This window comes from Triticum aestivum, chromosome 6D, assembly GCF_018294505.1.
Source record: "Triticum aestivum cultivar Chinese Spring chromosome 6D, IWGSC CS RefSeq v2.1, whole genome shotgun sequence".
NCBI lineage: Eukaryota > Viridiplantae > Streptophyta > Magnoliopsida > Poales > Poaceae > Triticum > Triticum aestivum.
Genome location: NC_057811.1, coordinates 472,536,111 through 472,556,088, shown reverse-complemented (window position 1 = coordinate 472,556,088; position 19,978 = coordinate 472,536,111). Strand labels below are relative to the sequence as shown.

Here is a 19,978-nt window from a genome sequence, read left to right as displayed (position 1 = left end):
TCATCTTACTTACTACCGTCGTTCTAAGCAAATAAGATGCAAAAACATGATAAACATCACATGCAATCAAATAGTGACATGATATGGCCAATATCATTATGCTCCTTTGATCTCCATCTTCGGGGCACCATGATCATCTTCGTCACCGGCATGACACCATGATCTCCATCATCATGATCTCCATCATTGTGTCTTCATGAAGTCGTCACGCCAACGATTACTTCTACTTCTATGGCTAACGCGTTTAGCAACAAAGTAAAGTAATTTACATGGCGTTATTCAATGACACGCAGGTCATGCAAAATAATAAAGACAACTCCTATGGCTCCTGCCGGTTGTCATACTCATCGACATGCAAGTCGTGATTCCTATTACAAGAATATGATCAATCTCATACATCACATATATCATTCATCACATCTTCTACGCTCACCAAGATTTTCCTACGCTCTTGGGAATATTTATATCAGGTCTGCTCCGTACGTGTGTTGAACGCGGAGGTGCCGTCCGTTCGGCACTCGGTCATCGGTGATTTGGATCACGGCGAGTACGACTCCGTCATCCACGTTCATTGGAACGCTTCCGCTCGCGATCTACAAGGGTATGTAGATGCACTCCTTTCCCCTCGTTGTTAGTATACTCCATAGATGCATCTTGGTGAGCGTAGGAAAATTTTAAAATTATGCTACGATTCCCAACAGGCCCGATGAGTTATTTTCGTATTTGTCCTATGTTCAGTCTGACATCAAAGTCGAGACGAGTGCCTCATGATGGTTCTTTGTCTAGTCTGACACCCAGCTCGTGAAGGCCAGTCTCCCACGGGAGTCCGTGGTATATTCCAGGCCACTAAATCTGACGATTCGGCCTGGGGCATAGGTTTCGACGTGACCTAGATGGTCGACCGAATCTGCGGAGAAGGCAATGCTACCGAAGACAAAGACTTGGCTCGGCATGAAAGTTATGCTAGCGCCGATCTACTGGCCGAGCTGGATCCACATCGAATCATCGCGGACTACATAGTAGGACCTGTATGGGCCACCAATGACGGAGTAAAATCCGGTAGATCTTGGTCGGGGGTCCCGAGCTAGTAGTTTTACCTAGGTTCGGGCTCTCCTCTAAGATAATACCCTATGTCATGCCTGTGTTTTATTACTTTTGCATGGAATATAGAGTACATGTGAACCGCGAGATTATTGTGTGTCCTCTACGTGCCCTACCCCTCAGTTTATATAGGTACCGGGAGTGTATAGGGTTACATCCTAGTCGGTTACGCACAAAGAGAACGGGTTGTAGATGACCTCTAACATCTTGGAGTACACGACAAGTCTCCAGGAGCATTCCTTTCACAGGCCATGGGTCGCCTTGACGTGGCCCACTATTGAAACAACATGGGGATCCTCGGCCCGTCACATCTGCCTGGGAGACTACGTGGCAAGATACCCATTGTCCGAGACACCGTCACCGGGGGGTTCATGGCACAGGCAGTCGTACGTCCACGACTGGACCCAACCCGTACAAGTGATGTCGTAGTTCTTGGGGGAGATTGAAGGAGAAAAATATATATATGACAAGTGGACCTGTGTAGCCAGAGCGTAGAGGGTGATCCCTACCAGGATTGTCAATTTCCTGACGTGCCAAATTGATCTAAGCGGATCCATGGTTGGGATTGATCGGGATCGATAAGTACAAGGTATCAATTTCAGGGATTGAGATGTTAGGATTTGATTCCACCCGGTGCTATGAAATCATGGTTTAAAATAGACTTCATTCGGATTTCTGAAAAAATAGGTGCTGGGTATTGAGATACGAAACAGGGACGGAGCTGTACGCATTCAACAGTGTTGGCTACGACCACCCTCTAACATCCATGTGCTGTAACATTGAGTTGCCTTGTGTAAACTTTCCCTTGCGCGCCCTCCTCCTCCCACTTCCCCGCCCCTGAATCAACGATAATAACTTGAATACCATCCACATTCATACTCACATAGCAAATCAAAGCGGTTGAATAAGTGAAATAAGACGACGGTTTCCAGGTTTTAGTATACGCAAAAAGCCAAAAGAGAAAGCCGTTGATTCATTTTTATGTACGTATAAATACACATCAAATTTGTCATATAAGTCGCAAAAGATCCACATGGTTCCAAAAACTTGAACATTAATACAACTCTCTCTCCCTATTTTTTTTCTCAAGGTCGATACTTAAGAAAAAACCCATTTGTTTGGTTCGATCTTTCCTTAATATTACAGCTCCCTTATCTCCTCAAAATTACTAGGGACAAATTATTAGATTTTTTTTCTCTAAGTAAGGCAAGCTAAAGTTTAGGTAATAAACGAGACAAACCTAGACATAATCGTGGTCGGCCGTGCCTATTGTCCCGGCTCGAAAACTCAATGGTTGAGTTAGGCTCGTCATCCACTTTCAACCTTAATGTACACCCTGAAAGCATGAGATACCTACCCTATATTATATCATTACTAGATGATTGCCCGTGCGTTGCAATGAGGTATAAATATTCCAATACATTGGGGGTATGATTTACTTGTCCATATTAATATGATTGTATAAATAAATATTAGTAAAATACTATACATTTTTAGACTATAACCAGTAGGGTAAAACCCCATTGCAATTTTTATTAAAAAAATAAAGAGCCAGGGTACCAAGGTCTAAAAGAACCTAGTAGGCTTGAGGTAAGCCCAACAAAGAAAGAAGAAGAACAAAAAATAAGGAAGAATAAAATACTATACATGATCTACCCACCTAAATAAGAACTACCAATTTGGTAAGAACTCATTGCTTACGGAAGAAAACATAATTTTATTTCATAAATCAATAAAAAGATGGGACAATTAAGACGAATTTCAAGGAAAACCGGTGAAAAAACCAAAAATAGGAGGGGAAGAAAATCAAAACATGAAGAGTAAGAGTGGAACCATAGGTAAGGTTGGACGAAGCACTCTGCGGGGAAAAATAACGCTATTGTTTTTTTAAATAGTAGATATAATATAACCAAATGAATTCAATAAAATATTTAAAAAGGATGAATTCATTTTATCTTAAAATTCGGTTTCATGTTAGGGGCGGGTATTTTTTCCTTGGGAAAGCAAAAAAGAAGAAGCGCCTAAAATAATCATTCACAATTAATACATGAAACTTATCCTTATTTATACCTTTTTTGCGGGAAATAAACATGTGTATACCTAGTTAATTTTCATAAGGAGATTCATTTTTTACCTGCTCTCGAAATTCATCACATAAATAAACAAACGTTCTCATACGGATTTCACCGAATTTTATGTTTGAGCTTCCAATTTGGCATATTTTATCCAAACGGGACCAAAGTTTCGAAATACGGAACAACTCAGGGGGCAATTCGCAGTTCTCCCCACCACCGTCGCCACCATTTCCACTCCTCCAGATCCACCCTCCGTCCTCCTCCTCCCCGCTGCCTGCGTGCTTCCTTCCCGCCCCAACCACCCCGGCCGCCAGATCCCGCGAGCTCCCACCCCCACCCCCACGCCCCCGGCGCGCGCTCGCGCGCGCTCCCCGGGATCCCAAGCTGGATACCGTCGAGAAGATCGTCGAGGACTTCGCCTCGGACATGGCCCTCAACCCCTTCTCCTCCGGCACCCGCCTCCGGTGAGCCCCGGACCCCGGAATTCCCCCCCGATCCGCCGCGGCAATGCCGCGAATCGCGCCTGCTTGCTTGCTTGCTCTGACCGGCCGAGCTTCTTTCCTCCCCGCAGGGACATGATACGGGCGATACGCGCGTGCAAGACGGCGGCGGAGGAGCGGGCGGTGGTGCGGCGGGAGTGCGCGGCGATACGGGCGGCGATCAGCGGGGACGGGCAGGACCTGCGGCACCGCAACATGGCCAAGCTCATGTTCATCCACATGCTCGGCTACCCGACCCACTTCGGCCAGATGGAGTGCCTCAAGCTCATCGCCGCCGCCGGATACCCCGAGAAGCGGATCGGCTACCTCGGCCTCATGCTGCTGCTCGACGAGCGCCAGGAGGTCCTCATGCTCGTCACCAACTCGCTCAAGCAGTAGGGCTCACCCCCACCCCACCCCTGTCTCCTCCCTGCTGCTGCTGCACAGTGTTTGCTTCTGTTGACGCCGTGCTGAGTTTTGAGTAATGCTAGTGCTTGATTTGGGGGCAGGGATCTCAACCACTCGAACCAGTTCATCGTGGGGCTCGCGCTGTGCGCGCTTGGGAACATCTGCTCTGCTGAGATGGCCCGGGATCTGGCGCCTGAAGTGGAGAGGCTGATGCGAAGCAGGGATGCTAATACAAAGAAGAAGGTGCTTATTTTTGTACTGCAATTCAGTTTGTAGTCAGTGAATCCACTCATCCAGTAGAGCTAGAGCATGTCCAAAATAAGCATCTTCCCGAGGAATTGTCGGTATGTCAAGGTTTGGGATAAATGTGCGACCTAGGTTGCTTAAGAAACTGCACATTACCATGGAAGTCATTCACTATGGATTGTCATATACACAAATAGATCCAGGTGCTTTGTTCTGCAACAAAATGAGTGCATCTTGGCCCATCATTGTTTTTGATAATATTTTTAATTTGGGGTGAAACCTAGAGGAATCTTCCCGATGAATTGTTTGTATGTTAAGATTTGGGGTGAAACCTAGGTTGATTAAGAAGCTGCACATTGCTATCGAAGCCATTCACTTTGGATTGTCAAGTACACAAATAGTAAATATAAATCTGGGTGCTTTGTTCTGCAACAAAATGAGGGCATCTTGGCCAATCGCTATTTTTGATAATATTTTAATTTTTTTACTCGGCAGTTATTCATTTTTGCTTCACACTTCTACACCATCGACACAATACTTTCTTGGGTTCTTTTTTAAATCATGAGTTGTATGGAGGTATTATTCATGATATTCTTGTCTCTGTTTATTAGGCTGCTCTGTGCTCTGTAAGGATTGTAAGAAAAGTCCCAGATTTGGCGGAAAACTTCATGGGTCTCGCTGCATCATTACTGAAGGAAAAACACCATGGGGTTTTGATATCTGCAGTTCAGCTCTGCACTGAATTGTGTAAAGCCAGCAAAGATGCACTGGAGTACCTGAGAAAGGTAATGGCATTTTTTTGTATGTTACACCTGAGGTCCCAAGGTCTGTTTTGACAATAACTGGATTACGACAATGATCGATAATTATATTTATAGTTGTAGCCCATCATGTGTTAATGTAACATCTCAACTATTTATGATAGTGAAGTTTATTGGTAGAAAGTTTTACACCTTGTAGCGCCATAGCGGTCAAGAATTCAAGCTGCAATGTTTCATAATAGAAAATATTCTTTGACCTGCAGTCTACATCTTATGTTTCAAATTACTCCAATTGCGTCCATATATTATCTCCCAAGATCATCAATAAATCATCTTTTGTTTTCTAGTAGCATTTAACTGAGTACTTTACAAGTTTTAAATGACATTACCTGACACACGACCTACCCTCTAACTCAATATTTCATTGCAGAACTGCATCGAAGGTCTGGTCCGAATACTTAGAGATGTCTCCAATAGTTCATATGCTCCTGAGTATGATGTTGCTGGCATTTCTGATCCTTTCTTGCATATCCGGGTTCTTAAACTTATGCGTATGTTGGGTCAAGGTGACGCAGATTGCAGTGACTATATGAATGATATTCTCGCTCAGGTGATTGCTTAATACCTGTCGTCTTTGGTTTCGCATACACATGCACAATACTGTCATTTATTGTTGTCCGTGCAAAGCATGATGATTTGATCAATTCCTATTGCTTGAGTTATTTTTTAGTTCTAGTTTTATCTGGTTCCTTAATCTGTATTGGCAATGGTTAACTATGTATTCTTTTTAAGATGATATGCAACATCAGTAAGTTAAGTGATCTTAGGCAACCGAGCTACAATGTGGGGAAACATATATTTTAACTGTTCAAATCACAATAGTGGAAAGCGCCAGATAACAATATCTGCTTGAAAGTGCAATAATAAATCATGACAATTGGCAAAGTCTTGAGAGAGTAAAGAGAAGCAGATTGAGGCTCCGTTGGAAAAGGCGATGCCTAGGTGGCGCTTACTCACGCTTAGGTGCTAGGCAACGGCCAAACGCCTTGCCTAGGGCATAAGCAGTAGTCTAGGTAGGGCAAGCAAGAAATTGTCCATTCCAGCAAGAAATCATCCATATTGCACTTGCAGGACAAATGAGCCATATTCCAATGGTAGCAGCTGGTAGTTTACTCATTTACATGTTATAATTAGTGGCATACACATATAATACCCAAAATACATCCCTGGTAGTAAAAAATGTACGGTCGCCTAGGCTGCGCCTACGACGCTCAAGTGTCGCCTAGATGAGGAAAGAAACTGCACACGCCAAACCAAATTGTTCTAAATTAAAACACACTGACAAGCTTAGAACGCAGTCATGAACTTCTAGACTCGAGCAACTTAGCAGCGTGAGATGAAAGAAAAACCTTGCTGAACTTTATTGTTACATCACACAAGTAATTGAACCCAGCAACTCGAAACACAATGGGAGCACGTAAAGAACCAAGCTAATAATCCTACAACAAATCTGCAGTGAATTCTGACATATCTCTTGTTGACCTTCTTCCAGTCAGGGGATAGGCTTATAATATTGTAATGTTATGCAACACCGTGAGCTCAGTTTTGCTCTTTTTTTTGGTCTGAAGAACATTTTTTGCATACTTAACCCATTACTCATGTAGTTCACGTTGTGTTAATTACTGACTTGCTCTATACTGTTCTTCTTTGGTTCCAGCTTGGGGTAGTGCTGCATGTGTGTTGAATTAGAAGACCCATGAAAGATTAATTTTTCTTCCCTATTTACTGAAAATTTACCACAATGTGCATTTCTTTTGGTAATCGGCACTTGTTTGCATTTTACATTGGAAAAATAACCGTGGTATTTTTTTCCAGGTCGCAACAAAAACTGAGTCAAACAAGAATGCTGGAAATGCCATCTTATATGAATGTGTTGAGACTATAATGGGTATTGAAGCTACTAGCGGTCTACGTGTCCTGGCTATTAATATTCTGGGTAGATTCTTGTCAAACCGCGATAACAATATAAGGTTAATTTTGTATTTATTTTGATCTTGATTGCTTATTTTTTTCTGTAAAATAAGGTGTCTGTGAAGACTCTATTCTCTCTTTTACCTGCTAGTTGTAATAGGGAAGTACATTGAACTTGCAGCTTTAGTTTATAACTGTAGCTTCAGCTATAATTGTTTTCTGGTGATGATACATCAAACAATTGTGTCTCTATTTTTTCTCCAAACAATTATATCAACAAAAATGTTTATCATCTGTTCCGTTCTGGGGTAAATTTTTCACTGTTCATCTATTTTTTCTTTCAGATATGTTGCTCTGAACATACTTATGAGGGCCATTACAGTAGATGCACAAGCCGTACAGAGGCACAGGGTGACAATATTGGAGTGTGTAAAGGTAACAGTACGTATAACCCTGTCTGATATGCTGAGTATTTGTCTTCTACTGGGGTTTGGGGACCAATGTATGTTCAGTATCAGAATAAGGGCGCTCTCGTTAATTTCTCAGCCTCCGAAGGCCCACACTTGTGAAAATTTCAATGTGTTAGTACAGTCCTCCCAGAAAAAGAGAAAGAGAAAAATCTGTCTTAACTTTTCTTTATCTTCTATGATGTTTGTATTTCTCTCATCATCATCATCATCTCTCTCTCTCTCTCTCTCTCTCTCTCTCTCTCTCTCTCTCCTGAATTTTGTGAATCAAAACATGTCCCTATACAAGAATAGCCAGAAATGCTAGGTTATTCCTTTACTACTAGTCTGCTTGTGTTGTAAATACCTTTCCCCAATGCTTTGCATATTTAGTCTAACTTCTTATCATGAATCTCATATTTCCCTGCTCCCTTGGAATAGATAGCTTCCTACTTGCTAAAGCTTGATTCATTTTGTCTGGGCCTTTGGGGGCATAGTCATGTTTGGATATTGCTGCTCTTTCAGAGCAATATTTAACTCACGGTTTTACACTACACTGATATATAAGTAACTCAAACCTTTCTGTACAGTAATTCACACTACTAGAGAAAAGCTTACCAGTAGCGCTGGTTTTTGTGCTACCAGTAGCGCGGGCACCAGCGCTACTGCTACGGCGCTACAGCTATTTTGTAGCAGTAGCGCGTTTTTAGGCCAGCGCTACTGGTAAGTTCAAGTACTAGTAGCGCGTTTTTAGGCCAGCGCTACTGCTAACATTTATGTTTTTTTTTAGCATTTTGGCGCTGTACATGTTTAAACAGATATATCTTTTATACAATAACAACTCATCATGAACTAGTCTGTTTAAATAGCATATTCATTACCACTTGTCATCACCACCAAACAATGTTCGTCAATGAGACATCATATAACAAGTTGGTCACTAGTCATAATCATAACTCCTCCTCATCATCATCAACTCTAACACATTGTAGCACATAATAACACATTCTAGCTACGACCTACTCCTCTCATAGGACCTACTCTACCCTCTCTTAGGTAAAATATCATAAAACAAGATAGGCATTGACTCTCCATTAAGGAAAATTGACTCTCCATAATAAAGAACGGAGATCATCCTGTCTCCAAGTCTTGGCCTACGCACAGTGTTGCTTCCAAGTAGCTCTCTACGATGGTTCAAACATTTTTTGAAATCATTTATTATCATGGCTTCCTCGCTTATAGAAATCCGGTATGGACAGGAGTGATGTGGATACTGCGGCTGACCTGGCCGTGGTGGCCGTAAGCTCATAACATTAACGCGACCTCTCGGCAACATCAGATGAGGCACACAATCCATCGGGATTTTCTGTTCAAAAACATAGTAATAACTTTGTAGTTAGCAATATAGTTTAGTTTTAGAAGAATTTATGCAAAAGATGCACGGATGTCGTAATAGTAGAAAATCTTACCATGATATCTCCATTGATGTTACCGTAGTTCAACACGTGCACTAGTGGCATGTATTGACCATAATGTGGAGGAGTTTGATAATAGCTATTGTAATTCTCAAGATTAGTAAAAAATGCGATAAGACCATCTTGCTCCTTATAAGTTAATTGTGCTTCATCATTGTAGTAGTAGGTTCTGTCTACCATTTTCCGTACATTTTTTGAAGAATGAAAATAAGCTGTCAATGGAAATAAGCTGTCAAATATTTTGAAATAAACAATATAAATTACTTAGTAAATATGTTTAAGAAACTCACACAGCGGTAGAACTGGAAGCGTGTCAACAAGGACCCAAATGGTCATATCATTTTCGTCGATGTCAGGATCACCAAGATCGAAGGTGAGAAGCATACCCTCATGAAAATCATACGCCTTGCAAAGGGCTTCCCAATTCAGGCAACCAAAATTGGATGAGTTCACAGAATTGTATAGATTTACAGCAAAATCATAACCATGATGGGTCCTTAGTTGAATTATCTTTGTCTCCATTCTTTCATGATCTTCAAAACCCATCTTCTCCAAGACATAGCGTCTTGCATGGCATGGGATAAGCTAGTCGAATTGTAAAAGACGGAAATTACACGTTGAAGAAGCAGAGAAGTCGTGCAAAAAATAACAAAAAACACTTGTCGTCGTTGCGTACCGTTTCAATATCGAAGGTCTCTTGGAGCTTGATGCTGAAGCGCCGACCTTCTACCAGGTGAGGCCTGTCGCACAGACCGCGCTCATCTTCGCAGTACTCGCACATAGCGAATTCCCTTTCGTCGTCAGACATTTCCTAATAGGTAATTAATAATCCATCATTGAATACATATATAGTAGTTTGTAGAAAACATCATCATATAACAACTAAAACACCTAAAATTTGTAGTTTGTAGTAGTTTGTAGCAAAGATCATCATATAATCCATCATGAATACATATATAGTAGTTTGTAGCACAAACCGCGCTCATCTTTTGCATTCAATAAGCAAATAACTAATAGGTAATTAATAATCCATCATCGAATACATATATAGTAGTTTGTAGCAAAGATCATCATATAATATCACTAATACATCTCGAATAATAGCTCCTCTAGGTTCAGTGGGCCGCGGTGGACACCCAAAGAGAAGGAACCATCACCGGATCATAGCTCCGGTGAGATCCCCAAAGAATCTGCCAGGTATTGGAGAACCAGCCGTTCGCCAACGCAACCAAGTAGCGCTGGACGTGCGCGTTCTCCTCCGTGACACGGTGCTGTACCACCTGCGCGGGGGACTCAAGCCTCTCCACCGATGCAGGCCCACGTGACCGCCACCAAAGAAGCTCCGGGTCGACGACGGGCTGGCTCCTCACTAAGCTGCGCTCACCAGAAGGTAGCACAACCCAGTACCAGCCCGGCGGAGCCCAGTCCCGGACATGGCCCCTCGGCTCAACCAGGAGTCCTCCGCCGAGTCGACGATGAGGATGCGGGATAGGCATCGTCGACGTCGAGAACAAAATGCTTAATTATGAAAACAAAATTAATAAACACTTAGCAAAATTTGGCATGACCTTTGCTAAAAACAGGACATATCGAGCGCCTGAAATTTGCCAGAACGTAAACGAATCGACATTTCTGGCAAAACATAGGCCACTCGGAAAAATATGACATGTCCAAAATGTGACATGTTCAAAATATGACATGTCCACTGCAAATTTGCATATAACAGGAAAAATTGCTTTAACTAAAAAAAAATAACAACAATTGCTTTAAATAAAAAAATACCTAGAATTCTGTTAACTACACCTAAAACAACTAAAACACCTAAAATTCTGTTGACTACACCTAAAATAACTAAAACTCTTTTAAATACACTTAAAACACCTAAATTCTATTAACTACACCTAATTAAAAACCTAGCTAAATTTCTGTCCTAACTTTAAAACCTAGCTAAATTTAAAAACCTAGGGTTCATACGAATTAACTAGGGTTCATACCTAATCTGTCCTAGCAAGGGTTCGATCATAACCTACATTATTCTAATAACCTACATTTTTTCAACTACATAGGATTCAAAATAACTACTCTAATAACTATAACTAGGGAGGGAGGGAGGAGGAGGAAGGAGGGAGGAGTACCTCTCGGTGGAGGAGGGCCGGCGCGGCGGGCGGAGGAGGAGGCCGACGCGGGGGAGCTGGGCGGCTGGCGGGGAGGAGGTCCGGCGCGGGCGAGGGCGGCCGACGCAGGGAGGAGGGCCGGCGCGGGGGACGGCAGTGTGCGGGGGTCGACGGCGGCGCGCGGGGGATCGAGGGAGGAGTGTGGAGTGTGAGTGAGAGTGATGAGGCCGGGCCGGGGGGCGCGCGGGGGGAGGTAGTGGGCTTAACAGCAGCGCGGGCAATGGGCCAGCGCTACTGCTAAGCCCACTAGCTGTAGCGCTGGTTGGGCGACAAGCGCTGCTAATATTTATTGATCAGATATTGTGGTGTGTTACACTTAGCAGTAGCGTTGGTTTAGATAAAAAGCGCTGCTGCTAACTGATACCAGTAGCGCTCTTTCTAGCCAGCGCTACTACTAACTACTAGTAGCGTGGGGTCATAAACAAACGCTACTGGTAAACTTCTATCTATAAGCGTTTTCCTAGTAGTGTGTCGCAATCTTTCAGGCTGTAATTAACATTTCCATTTATTAATTCTGGAACCTTAGTTCTGCTATTTTGGCTTGTAACATTTTCAATCACCTGTGCACATTTCAGGACGCCGATGCCTCCATTCGCAAAAGGGCCCTGGATCTTGTTTATTTGTTGGTCAATGATACAAATGTAAAGCCTCTGACCAAAGAGCTCGTCGACTACTTACAAGTAGCTGATCCAGACTTCAAAGAAGATCTCACAGCCAAGATATGCTCCATAGCTGAAAAGTTGGTATTTCTCTCTCTTTTTTTGGTGGGGTGGGGGGGGGGGGGGGGTTTCCTTATGATGTATGGCACTTTTAACAAGGTTGCATCTCTAATAGGTTTTCTCAAGAAAAGTTATGGTATCTTGATCAGATGTTCAAGGTTTTATCCCTGGTAAGTACCAAATTAAAAGTGTATCTATCTTATTTCTGAAAGGTTTGCAGTCCAGGACATATTGGTATTAGCAATTCAGCTTCTTTGTTATGATGTTGTTGGAGCTAGTAGGAAGACTTAGCTATCATTGTTGCTTTCTCGATCTGTTTTATGCGGAAGTCTGTGCACATAGTACACACTGGGACTAGCAAGTGAGGGTATGACAGACTATCACTATCATTGACCACCATTGACAATATTGCATGAGAATATCAAGGTCGCAGAGAGAATTTGATTTTGCAGGCTATTGGTGGTACCTGATAGTTAAGTGGTTTGATTTTGGTTTTGCGGGCTAGATTGCGGAACTGTTGGTTAAGTAGTTTGAAATAGTTGGCCGACAAAGATTTTACTAGAATCATCAATCATGTGTTGTTCTTGTTCACGATCATTAGAAATCCAAGAAAAGTCTAGCCATCTGGGAAATAAAATGTCTAATAATTGCTATTGGAAATGTGTGTATTCACGTTGATACTATTGAATGCATATGAATGCTTGCACCTACAAATGGAACAACACATACCTCCAGTTCTGCAGGTTAAATGTTCCTCAATGACCAATAGATAAAAACAAATTCGAATTCATGTTACACTTCTATTGATTAACAGGCTGGAAATCATGTGAAAGATGATGTGTGGCATGCCCTTATTGTTGTAATAAGCAATGCGTCTGAACTTCAAGGATACTCAGTGAGATCATTATACACGGCTTTACAAGCATACAGTGAACAGGTATGGATTTAGTTTTTATTCTTTATAATGTATGCCATTCCATTCCATCCATCTTAATATCTCAGTCTATCTGACGTGTAACCTTGTTGACATTACATATTTACACTACAGGGAAGTTTACTGAGAGTAGCTGTTTGGTGCATTGGTGAATATGGTGAAATGCTAGTGAACAATGTTGCCATGCTTGAAGCTGAGGGACCAATCACGGTGAGTGCACATTCTTGTAGGCCATGCTATTCTTGATGTTCTGAACTACCTAGACAGCTTCCAGCTCAATTTTAAGTTTGACCCACTCCAATAGCTGGCACATATATGTCACAATATTTTCATTCCCCATTATTGTTTTCATTCTCCTTTCTGCTTTCATAAACTATCTTTCAATAATTGCTGGTAGTATTTCTCGGCAAGACATTCATTTAATTATTTGGTGTTTAGTTCAAGAGAATCTTATTAGGATGAGTAAATTGCATTGTGGGTAAAAACAGCTTGTGAGGTGGATGCAACTATGTACGCAACTTTACAATGGTTTGTTTCGGTCACAAAGCTTGATTAGTGGGCTCAAAGGCCATTTGTGCTATTAATGCTTAGTCAGCATCCAACGGTGAAGTGTTCTGGTCGTGGGCTCTCAGTCCCATGAACTTTTGCAAGTCTAATATTCCATTTGGTAGTATTATTTTTCTATGGTATTGTTGTCAGACATCATGCCAAGCACATCAACCTGTGCAGGTAACAGAATCTGATGCTGTGGATGCTGTTGAGCTAGGTCTTAACCGTTATTCTCCAGATGTGACAACTAGGTCTATGTGTCTAGTTGCTCTTTTGAAGCTCTCCTCACGGTTTCCATCTATGTCGGAGTAAGATATCTTTCAACTTGACCTAGTACTGTAGTTGCGTAACTTCTAAAAAAATACTAGCTCAAAGCTGCAATGTTTTTTAAGAAGGAACCATTTGAATTTCTTCTTTTGGTTCTCCTGTATCCATAATATTTCCAGTAATTTCTGAATACTGCAAAACTATGTAATGCTGTATTGATGTCTACACTATGGTAGTCATATGGTGTATCTGTGTATGATTTTCTCATCTTTTTGTACATACTACTGCCATTGTGTATTTGTTTATAATTTTCTCATCTTTTTGGCATCTCTGCAAACTTGCCTTCTGTACAAATTCACATCTTTTAGATGCTTGCCGTGGTACCAGGTTGTAATCTGGAAATGCTTTAGCATGTTAATGTAAATAACGTTAACTACTACCAACTGCTTCTTACATTATATTACTGTTATGTTAAATCGTATGATTTAACTTTTTAACAGGAGGATAAAACAAATAGTTTCCCAGAATAAAGAGAATATGGTGCTTGAACTACAGCAAAGATCAATTGAATTCGGTTCCATTATACAAAGACATCAGTCTATCAGGTGGGTTACAGAACTTCTAAATATTACTGCATAAACTTTCTCTTTTATCCTGGTACTTATGAATGGTATTAACCTTAGAGAAATGTGGAATGTGCAGGTCATCTTTGCTTGAACGTATGCCTGTACTGGATGAAGCTGCTTATCTTGTGAAGAGGGCTAGTGCTACACAAGCAACTATTCCAGCATATAAGCCTGCAGCAGTCACTCCTGGAGGCCTTAAGCTTCCTAATGGTGTAGCAAAACCTGCTGCAGCTCCATTAGTTGATTTGCTTGATTTAAGTTCTGACGATGCACCAGTCACTTCCGCTGCTTCTGCTACTACAGCACCTAGTGATTTTCTACAAGACCTTTTGGGTATTGGTGGGACAAATCTATCAACTGCAGGTATTTTGTTTTGCATTTCCATTATTGTTCTCATGGACGTGCCTTGTTACTTTGCTTCTCACTTGACGTAAATGGAGCTAGATGGTACTTCATGTCCTCACCATAGACATACTAAGTTCCTTCCATTTTGTTCAGGAGCACCTTCATCTGCAAGCACAGATATTCTAATGGATCTTCTATCCATGGGATCGTCTCCATCACAGAATGGTCTGCCATCTCCAGGCTTGAGTTCTCCTGCCCTAGGTAAAAGTAACTCGAATCGTAACAATGACCTTACTTTCTGTTTTTGTAGCCATTACTGATCTTTCTAACACTTCTGTATAACAGAGAAAAAACCTGTTTCTGCTGCACCTCAAGTTGGTTCTCTTGTACCTGAACCTATGGATCTACTCGGCAGTTTGTCATCAAGTGCATCTGTTTCTGGTTAGTTTGGTTGATGCTAACAGTACCAGTTGCTTCATCTGTATCTGTTTATCGCCAGTGCCAAATTGTAACACTTATGCCTCAGGAACTAAATCCACTATTGCTGCACCTCAAGCTGTGGATCTGCTCGACGGTTTGTCACCAAGTACATCCGTTTCTGGTAAGTTTAGTTTTATAGTTTTGCAAGGAAGAACTGACCATGATATGCCAATGTTTTCTAAAATATTCTATTTGAGCAGGACTTGAAGATACTCGCCCGTCAATAACGGCTTTCCAGAGTGCAACTTTGAAGATCACCTTTGATATCAGAAAACAGCCTGGAAAGCCGCAAGAGACTACCATCCATGCCACTTTTACAAATTTGACATCTAGCAATTATACAGATTTCATTTTTCAGGCAGCTGTTCCAAAGGTAACATCATGTTCCCTTGGGTCAAGGAAATATAGCCTAAAATTGTGGTGGATTCTTGTTTCTTTGTTTTATTGACTAAAGGCTAAAATATTTTCTGATACTGATGGAATGTTTCTTATGCTTTCCAAAACAATACTGCAGTTCATTCAATTGCGACTGGATCCAGCTAGCGGTAACATTGTTCCAGCCAATGGAAAGGGTTCAGTCACACAAGGTTTCAGTGTCACGAATAATCAGCATGGGCAGGTTTGATTTGCATCCTTCACTTTGGGTTCATCTTCCTAACTAGATTGAATTGCATTCTACATTGGGAATTTACGCTCCGTTTACAGCTGAGACTATCCTATAATGCATAGTGCATCATTTCCATTTATGTGCCAGTTAACAGCATGACAGCATGTACATAGCAGGCTGAGAAGTGAATTGTCTGTAGAGTTCGATAGTGCTATTATAAGAAGAGAGTCGATTATTCCATCAGTTATCAGAGACTAGAGTCTAGATTGCCTCGTCGTACTATGGTAGCACCTGCATAAATAACCTTTTGATACATGAACACGGTTCTTGAAATGCCATGATTACGGAATGAGTTTATTTGGTTTCTCTTTGATGTTATCGTTTCTGCCCTGCTGCGATGGCTGATTTATCTTCGTCACCTCTGTTACGATTTTGATGCAGAAACCGCTTGCAATGCGTATCCGGATGTCTTACAAAGTGAACGGCGAGGACAGGTTGGAACAAGGCCAAGTCAGCAATTTTCCACCTGGAGTATAGTGCCATTTGTGTGTAACCTATGTTTTGTTGTGATAGCTATGTTCATTTCATGTGTTCGGGGCAGAGGGGAGATTCTTATCTCTTGTTATACTTTTTCGGCTCCTGTTCCCCATTTGAGGGCACTTAAACAGACAGTCCGGCTTGCCCATCATTGTCTCAATATATAGTGTATAGTAGTTACAGCAGTGTAAAATATTTGGAATCATCATAATGTATTTTCACGCATGTGTATTTTACATTCAAGGATAATCAAATTATTCTGCCGGCCCCTTTTGAGTTATTAAACAATCGATGGAAATACTTGTGACAATCATAGTTGTCGGGGATTTTTCATAGTTCATAATAAGTACACCATGATGTGGTAACTCAAGCAAATGAGTTTTTTTTTTGAACCGGGCTAATCCCCTTTCCATTATAGAGATAATGGAAATGCAAATGAGTCCAAGCCAAATCGAAAAGGGAAAGGGAAAAAGGCGAGTTCAAGCATTTCAGGGAGACCCGTTGTAGACGCTCGCAATCGAAACGTCCACTATGAGGCAAAAAACCCTGAAACACCATCAGCACGCGAACTACGAGTCTCCAATGATAATACAGAACCTACCAGGCCTACGCAGAGGCACCCAAAACACAGTACGAATCACAGTATCAGCCCACCATCAAGGGTGCAAAACAAGCATAAGCCAATCACTCTCTTCAGCTCATCCTTAGATCGTCTTTAGTGCGTGTAGTCGCACACAGCTTCATCATCTTCTTAGCAGTATCTTCAGCATCAGCGCCCCGTGCTCCAGCTCCGCTCGGTCCGCGCTCTTCAGGAGACCTGCCCAATAATTGAGATGCACACAAGCTGTGAAAACAATCTCAAAAGGAGATGCCATCTTCTTATGTTCAGAAGTGGCCCGATTTCTACAATTCCAGACAGCCCAATATATAGCCGCTAATCCCATAGTGAAGTAGCGTTCCCCACTGGGTAGGAAAGCATAACACCAAGAATAGAATTGACATATGTTATTAGGACATAAATCCGTACCAAGGACCGCCCCAACTGTGCGCCAGGCAATCCTGGCCACAGGGCAGAGAAAAAACAGATGAGTATAAGTCTCTCTGCAATCACAAAACGAACAACGGAGGTCACCCACCCAATTTTTACGCTTCATAACATCTCTGATTAATACGGCATCTTGGAATAGTTGCCATAGGAAGATCTGAATTTTTATCGGTAATTTGGCTTTCCAAATCCATCGGTAATCACACCCAGCAAGATCTTTCTCAAGAAACGAATACATAGCTTTGGTCATGTATCTATCTTTGGGGCCTAAGATCCATTTGATTTTATCCGGTTCAGCAGAGGGGGCAAGATCATCGATAATTTCTCCAATCCCCTCAAACTGACAAGCTAGATCAGGATTCGGTCTTCGCCTGAAGACTCCCCCATCTCTCCTATCGCGAAATTGAGCAATAGTGTCATCTGGGTAGTTTGTTATACTAAACAGACCGGGATAGGTATCACACAACGGGGGTGTGTGTGTGCCAATAGGATCATGGCAGATTCTAGCAACATCACCATCGTTGATCACCACTTTCCTCCCAGCCATGTACACATCCTTAACTTTGAGCAAAGCTTTCCACATGGGAGAGTCATTAAACCTGGGTTTAACATCAGCAACTGAGCTGTTTTTGAAGTATTTAGCTCTAACCGCCTCCTACCACAGGCCCTCACCCGTATCTAATTTCCACCACCATTTAGCTAGGAGAGAAATGTTTTGTCTATGGAGGTCTTTAACCCTAGGCCCTCCCTTATTTTTCGACCGACACACACAAGCCCACTTAACGAGATGATAACGCTTTCTCCCCATGCCACCACAACTCAAGCAAATGAGTTGTTTGAAAAACTGAACATATCCTTATTTTCTTTACATTAGAAAGTTGAAATCTATACCAACCAAGAAACTATTACTCGGTTTGGGATACTGACCCGCTGAGTTTCATTATGCCTTCTGCTATGTAACCGTACTATCTACTTCAATAAAGCCCCATGAGGCATTCCTATATATAAGGAAAGAAACTATTACTCGTGTAGTTAGAGAAAACAAATAGAGTAGTACTAGAGTCCAAGACAATTAGACAACATATATGTACATCACACATCATAAGCATATTGTAGTGCCATGGGGTCGATACTATGCAGATCTACGTACAGGTTAAAACGTGCATTCCATGTGGGTGAAACGGTCGGTATCACAACATAGATCATGAAATAATCCGCAACAACAACAAATACATATACAATAACTCCCGAGAGTCAAATTTAAAGAATCATTACAACAATGGTTTTTCGATCAAGATACAACTCACACAATGGAAGCAAGTATACCTTGGACAGGTAAAGTTTACCTAATGCCTTAAGAAGGCTTTAAAGAAAAGTAAATGACGTCCATATCCCTGGCCAGAGCACTGTCTATGGGATAACCAACCAACGTCGTTCTTCAACAAACCTGGTCCTGAAATGCTACTGTCTGATTTGTAGCAATTCCATGGAAAAAGAGTAAATTAAGTAAGGTGGGTACACAACAGTACTCACAAGACTTAAATCAGATTTATCTACTTGTGCATCATTCTCAAGAAGGGAGTATATGGGTTAAGTCGCAGCAAGCACTAATCATTCTATAAGGACAAACTGGGGACTAGCAAAAATAAGGAAAGAGAGCGCATAAGAAAATAGACCACATCGAAACCATCTAATCATGTCGTCAAACATAACACTACTTTGCATTCCCCTTCGCATCTTCCACGAAGAAGAACCCCCAAGTCACTCACACGGTCGTTAACTTTTATTTATTAAGGTTAAAGTTGTTAAGATCTATTAACTAACAAAATTAAGGGTGGACAAGTTTTAGTAGTTATGGTTGAAGTTGTTCTATGATCAGGTTATCAACAGCTCCAAGTCGTCCATAACAACGAACAAGTCTATTTGAATAGATTTATCCCCGCAGGGGTGCACCAATGGACCCACATATTGGATCGTCCTTGAAAGGCCATCTAAATACACTATATGCCATGTAACGGTGGGATTCTGATCGACTACGACAACTTCCCCTACGCTACATCCAAGTTCAGGAAGCGTCCTGATTGAGTTTAACCCGAATCGAGAGTCTGGCTACGTAGCTCCGAGTCAAACTCAACAGTGTGTGGGCTACGTTAGAGATAGATCGGCTAGCACCCAAATCTGGGAATAACCGCCCGCCGCTCCACAATGATATACGTGCAATTCACCAGGGTAAGGCCAGAGCCATATAGGGTAGCCCCCTTGATGGTAAAATAAAACAACAACATGCATAGCAGCAGCTCGACCAGGCGGTGCTCGCATCTTCTATCTCCACCGCGTAGGTAGAGGCCATCAGGCACCAAGCGGCTGAAGTAGAGGCCCTCGCCACTGACGAGTGGAGGGCGGGCAACGAGCAGGCCTTTGCCGCCACTGAGGCGTAAGGTGAAACAGGACAACATGATCATCCTTTCCTCCGAGGATGACAAATACTACGATGGCACCATCGTCATTTCTTCTAACGATAACGAGCAGTAGCCTATCTTTGGTTATCCCTGCCTGTGCCAACTATCTTCAGTTATCCCTGTAAGTTATCACTATGTTAGTTTGGTAGTGATGTAACTTAGTCTATGATCTTTTCTCTCACCCCATTCTCTTAATTTGTAAACTTTTCTCCTTCTAATCGCAATGAAAGCAGTGCCCTGCTTTTCGTCAAAAAAAGGTTGGTAGTGCTATGTG

General features: G+C 41.9%; 1 protein-coding gene across 2 annotated transcripts; it reads left to right on the top strand.

Annotated features, from left to right (window-relative positions):
• Positions 1-3,391: 3,391 nt before the first annotated feature.
• LOC123146015 (AP-1 complex subunit gamma-2) lies at positions 3,392-16,469 on the top strand. Of its 2 annotated transcripts, XM_044565577.1 has the most exons (20): positions 3,392-3,640; positions 3,748-4,050; positions 4,165-4,306; positions 4,921-5,094; positions 5,501-5,680; positions 6,946-7,100; positions 7,386-7,476; positions 11,712-11,875; positions 11,971-12,025; positions 12,670-12,792; positions 12,904-12,999; positions 13,519-13,646; positions 14,106-14,210; positions 14,308-14,594; positions 14,730-14,837; positions 14,922-15,017; positions 15,103-15,177; positions 15,257-15,429; positions 15,571-15,675; positions 16,105-16,469. In XM_044565577.1, exons 1-20 carry the CDS (start codon positions 3,603-3,605, stop codon positions 16,198-16,200), a joined length of 2,694 nt encoding a protein of 897 aa, XP_044421512.1. In that variant the 5' UTR covers positions 3,392-3,602; the 3' UTR covers positions 16,201-16,469. The 2 variants fall into 2 exon arrangements, with proteins under 2 accessions (XP_044421512.1, XP_044421513.1); XM_044565578.1 differs by lacking the exons at positions 3,392-3,640; positions 3,748-4,050; positions 4,165-4,306; positions 4,921-5,094 and having other exon boundaries at positions 5,534-5,680; positions 11,712-11,879.
• Positions 16,470-19,978: the final 3,509 nt, after the last annotated feature.

Bases quoted from the DNA above. Each gene is read 5' to 3' on its own strand.
- LOC123146015 (XM_044565577.1), top strand. From the start codon at position 3,603: ATGGCCCTCAACCCCTTCTCCTCCGGCACCCGCCTCCG. The intron at 12,026-12,669 runs GTAAGTACCAAA...ATTGATTAACAG, and splicing joins TGTTCAAGGTTTTATCCCTG to GCTGGAAATCATGTGAAAGA. The intron at 13,647-14,105 runs GTAAGATATCTT...ACTTTTTAACAG, and splicing joins CGGTTTCCATCTATGTCGGA to GAGGATAAAACAAATAGTTT.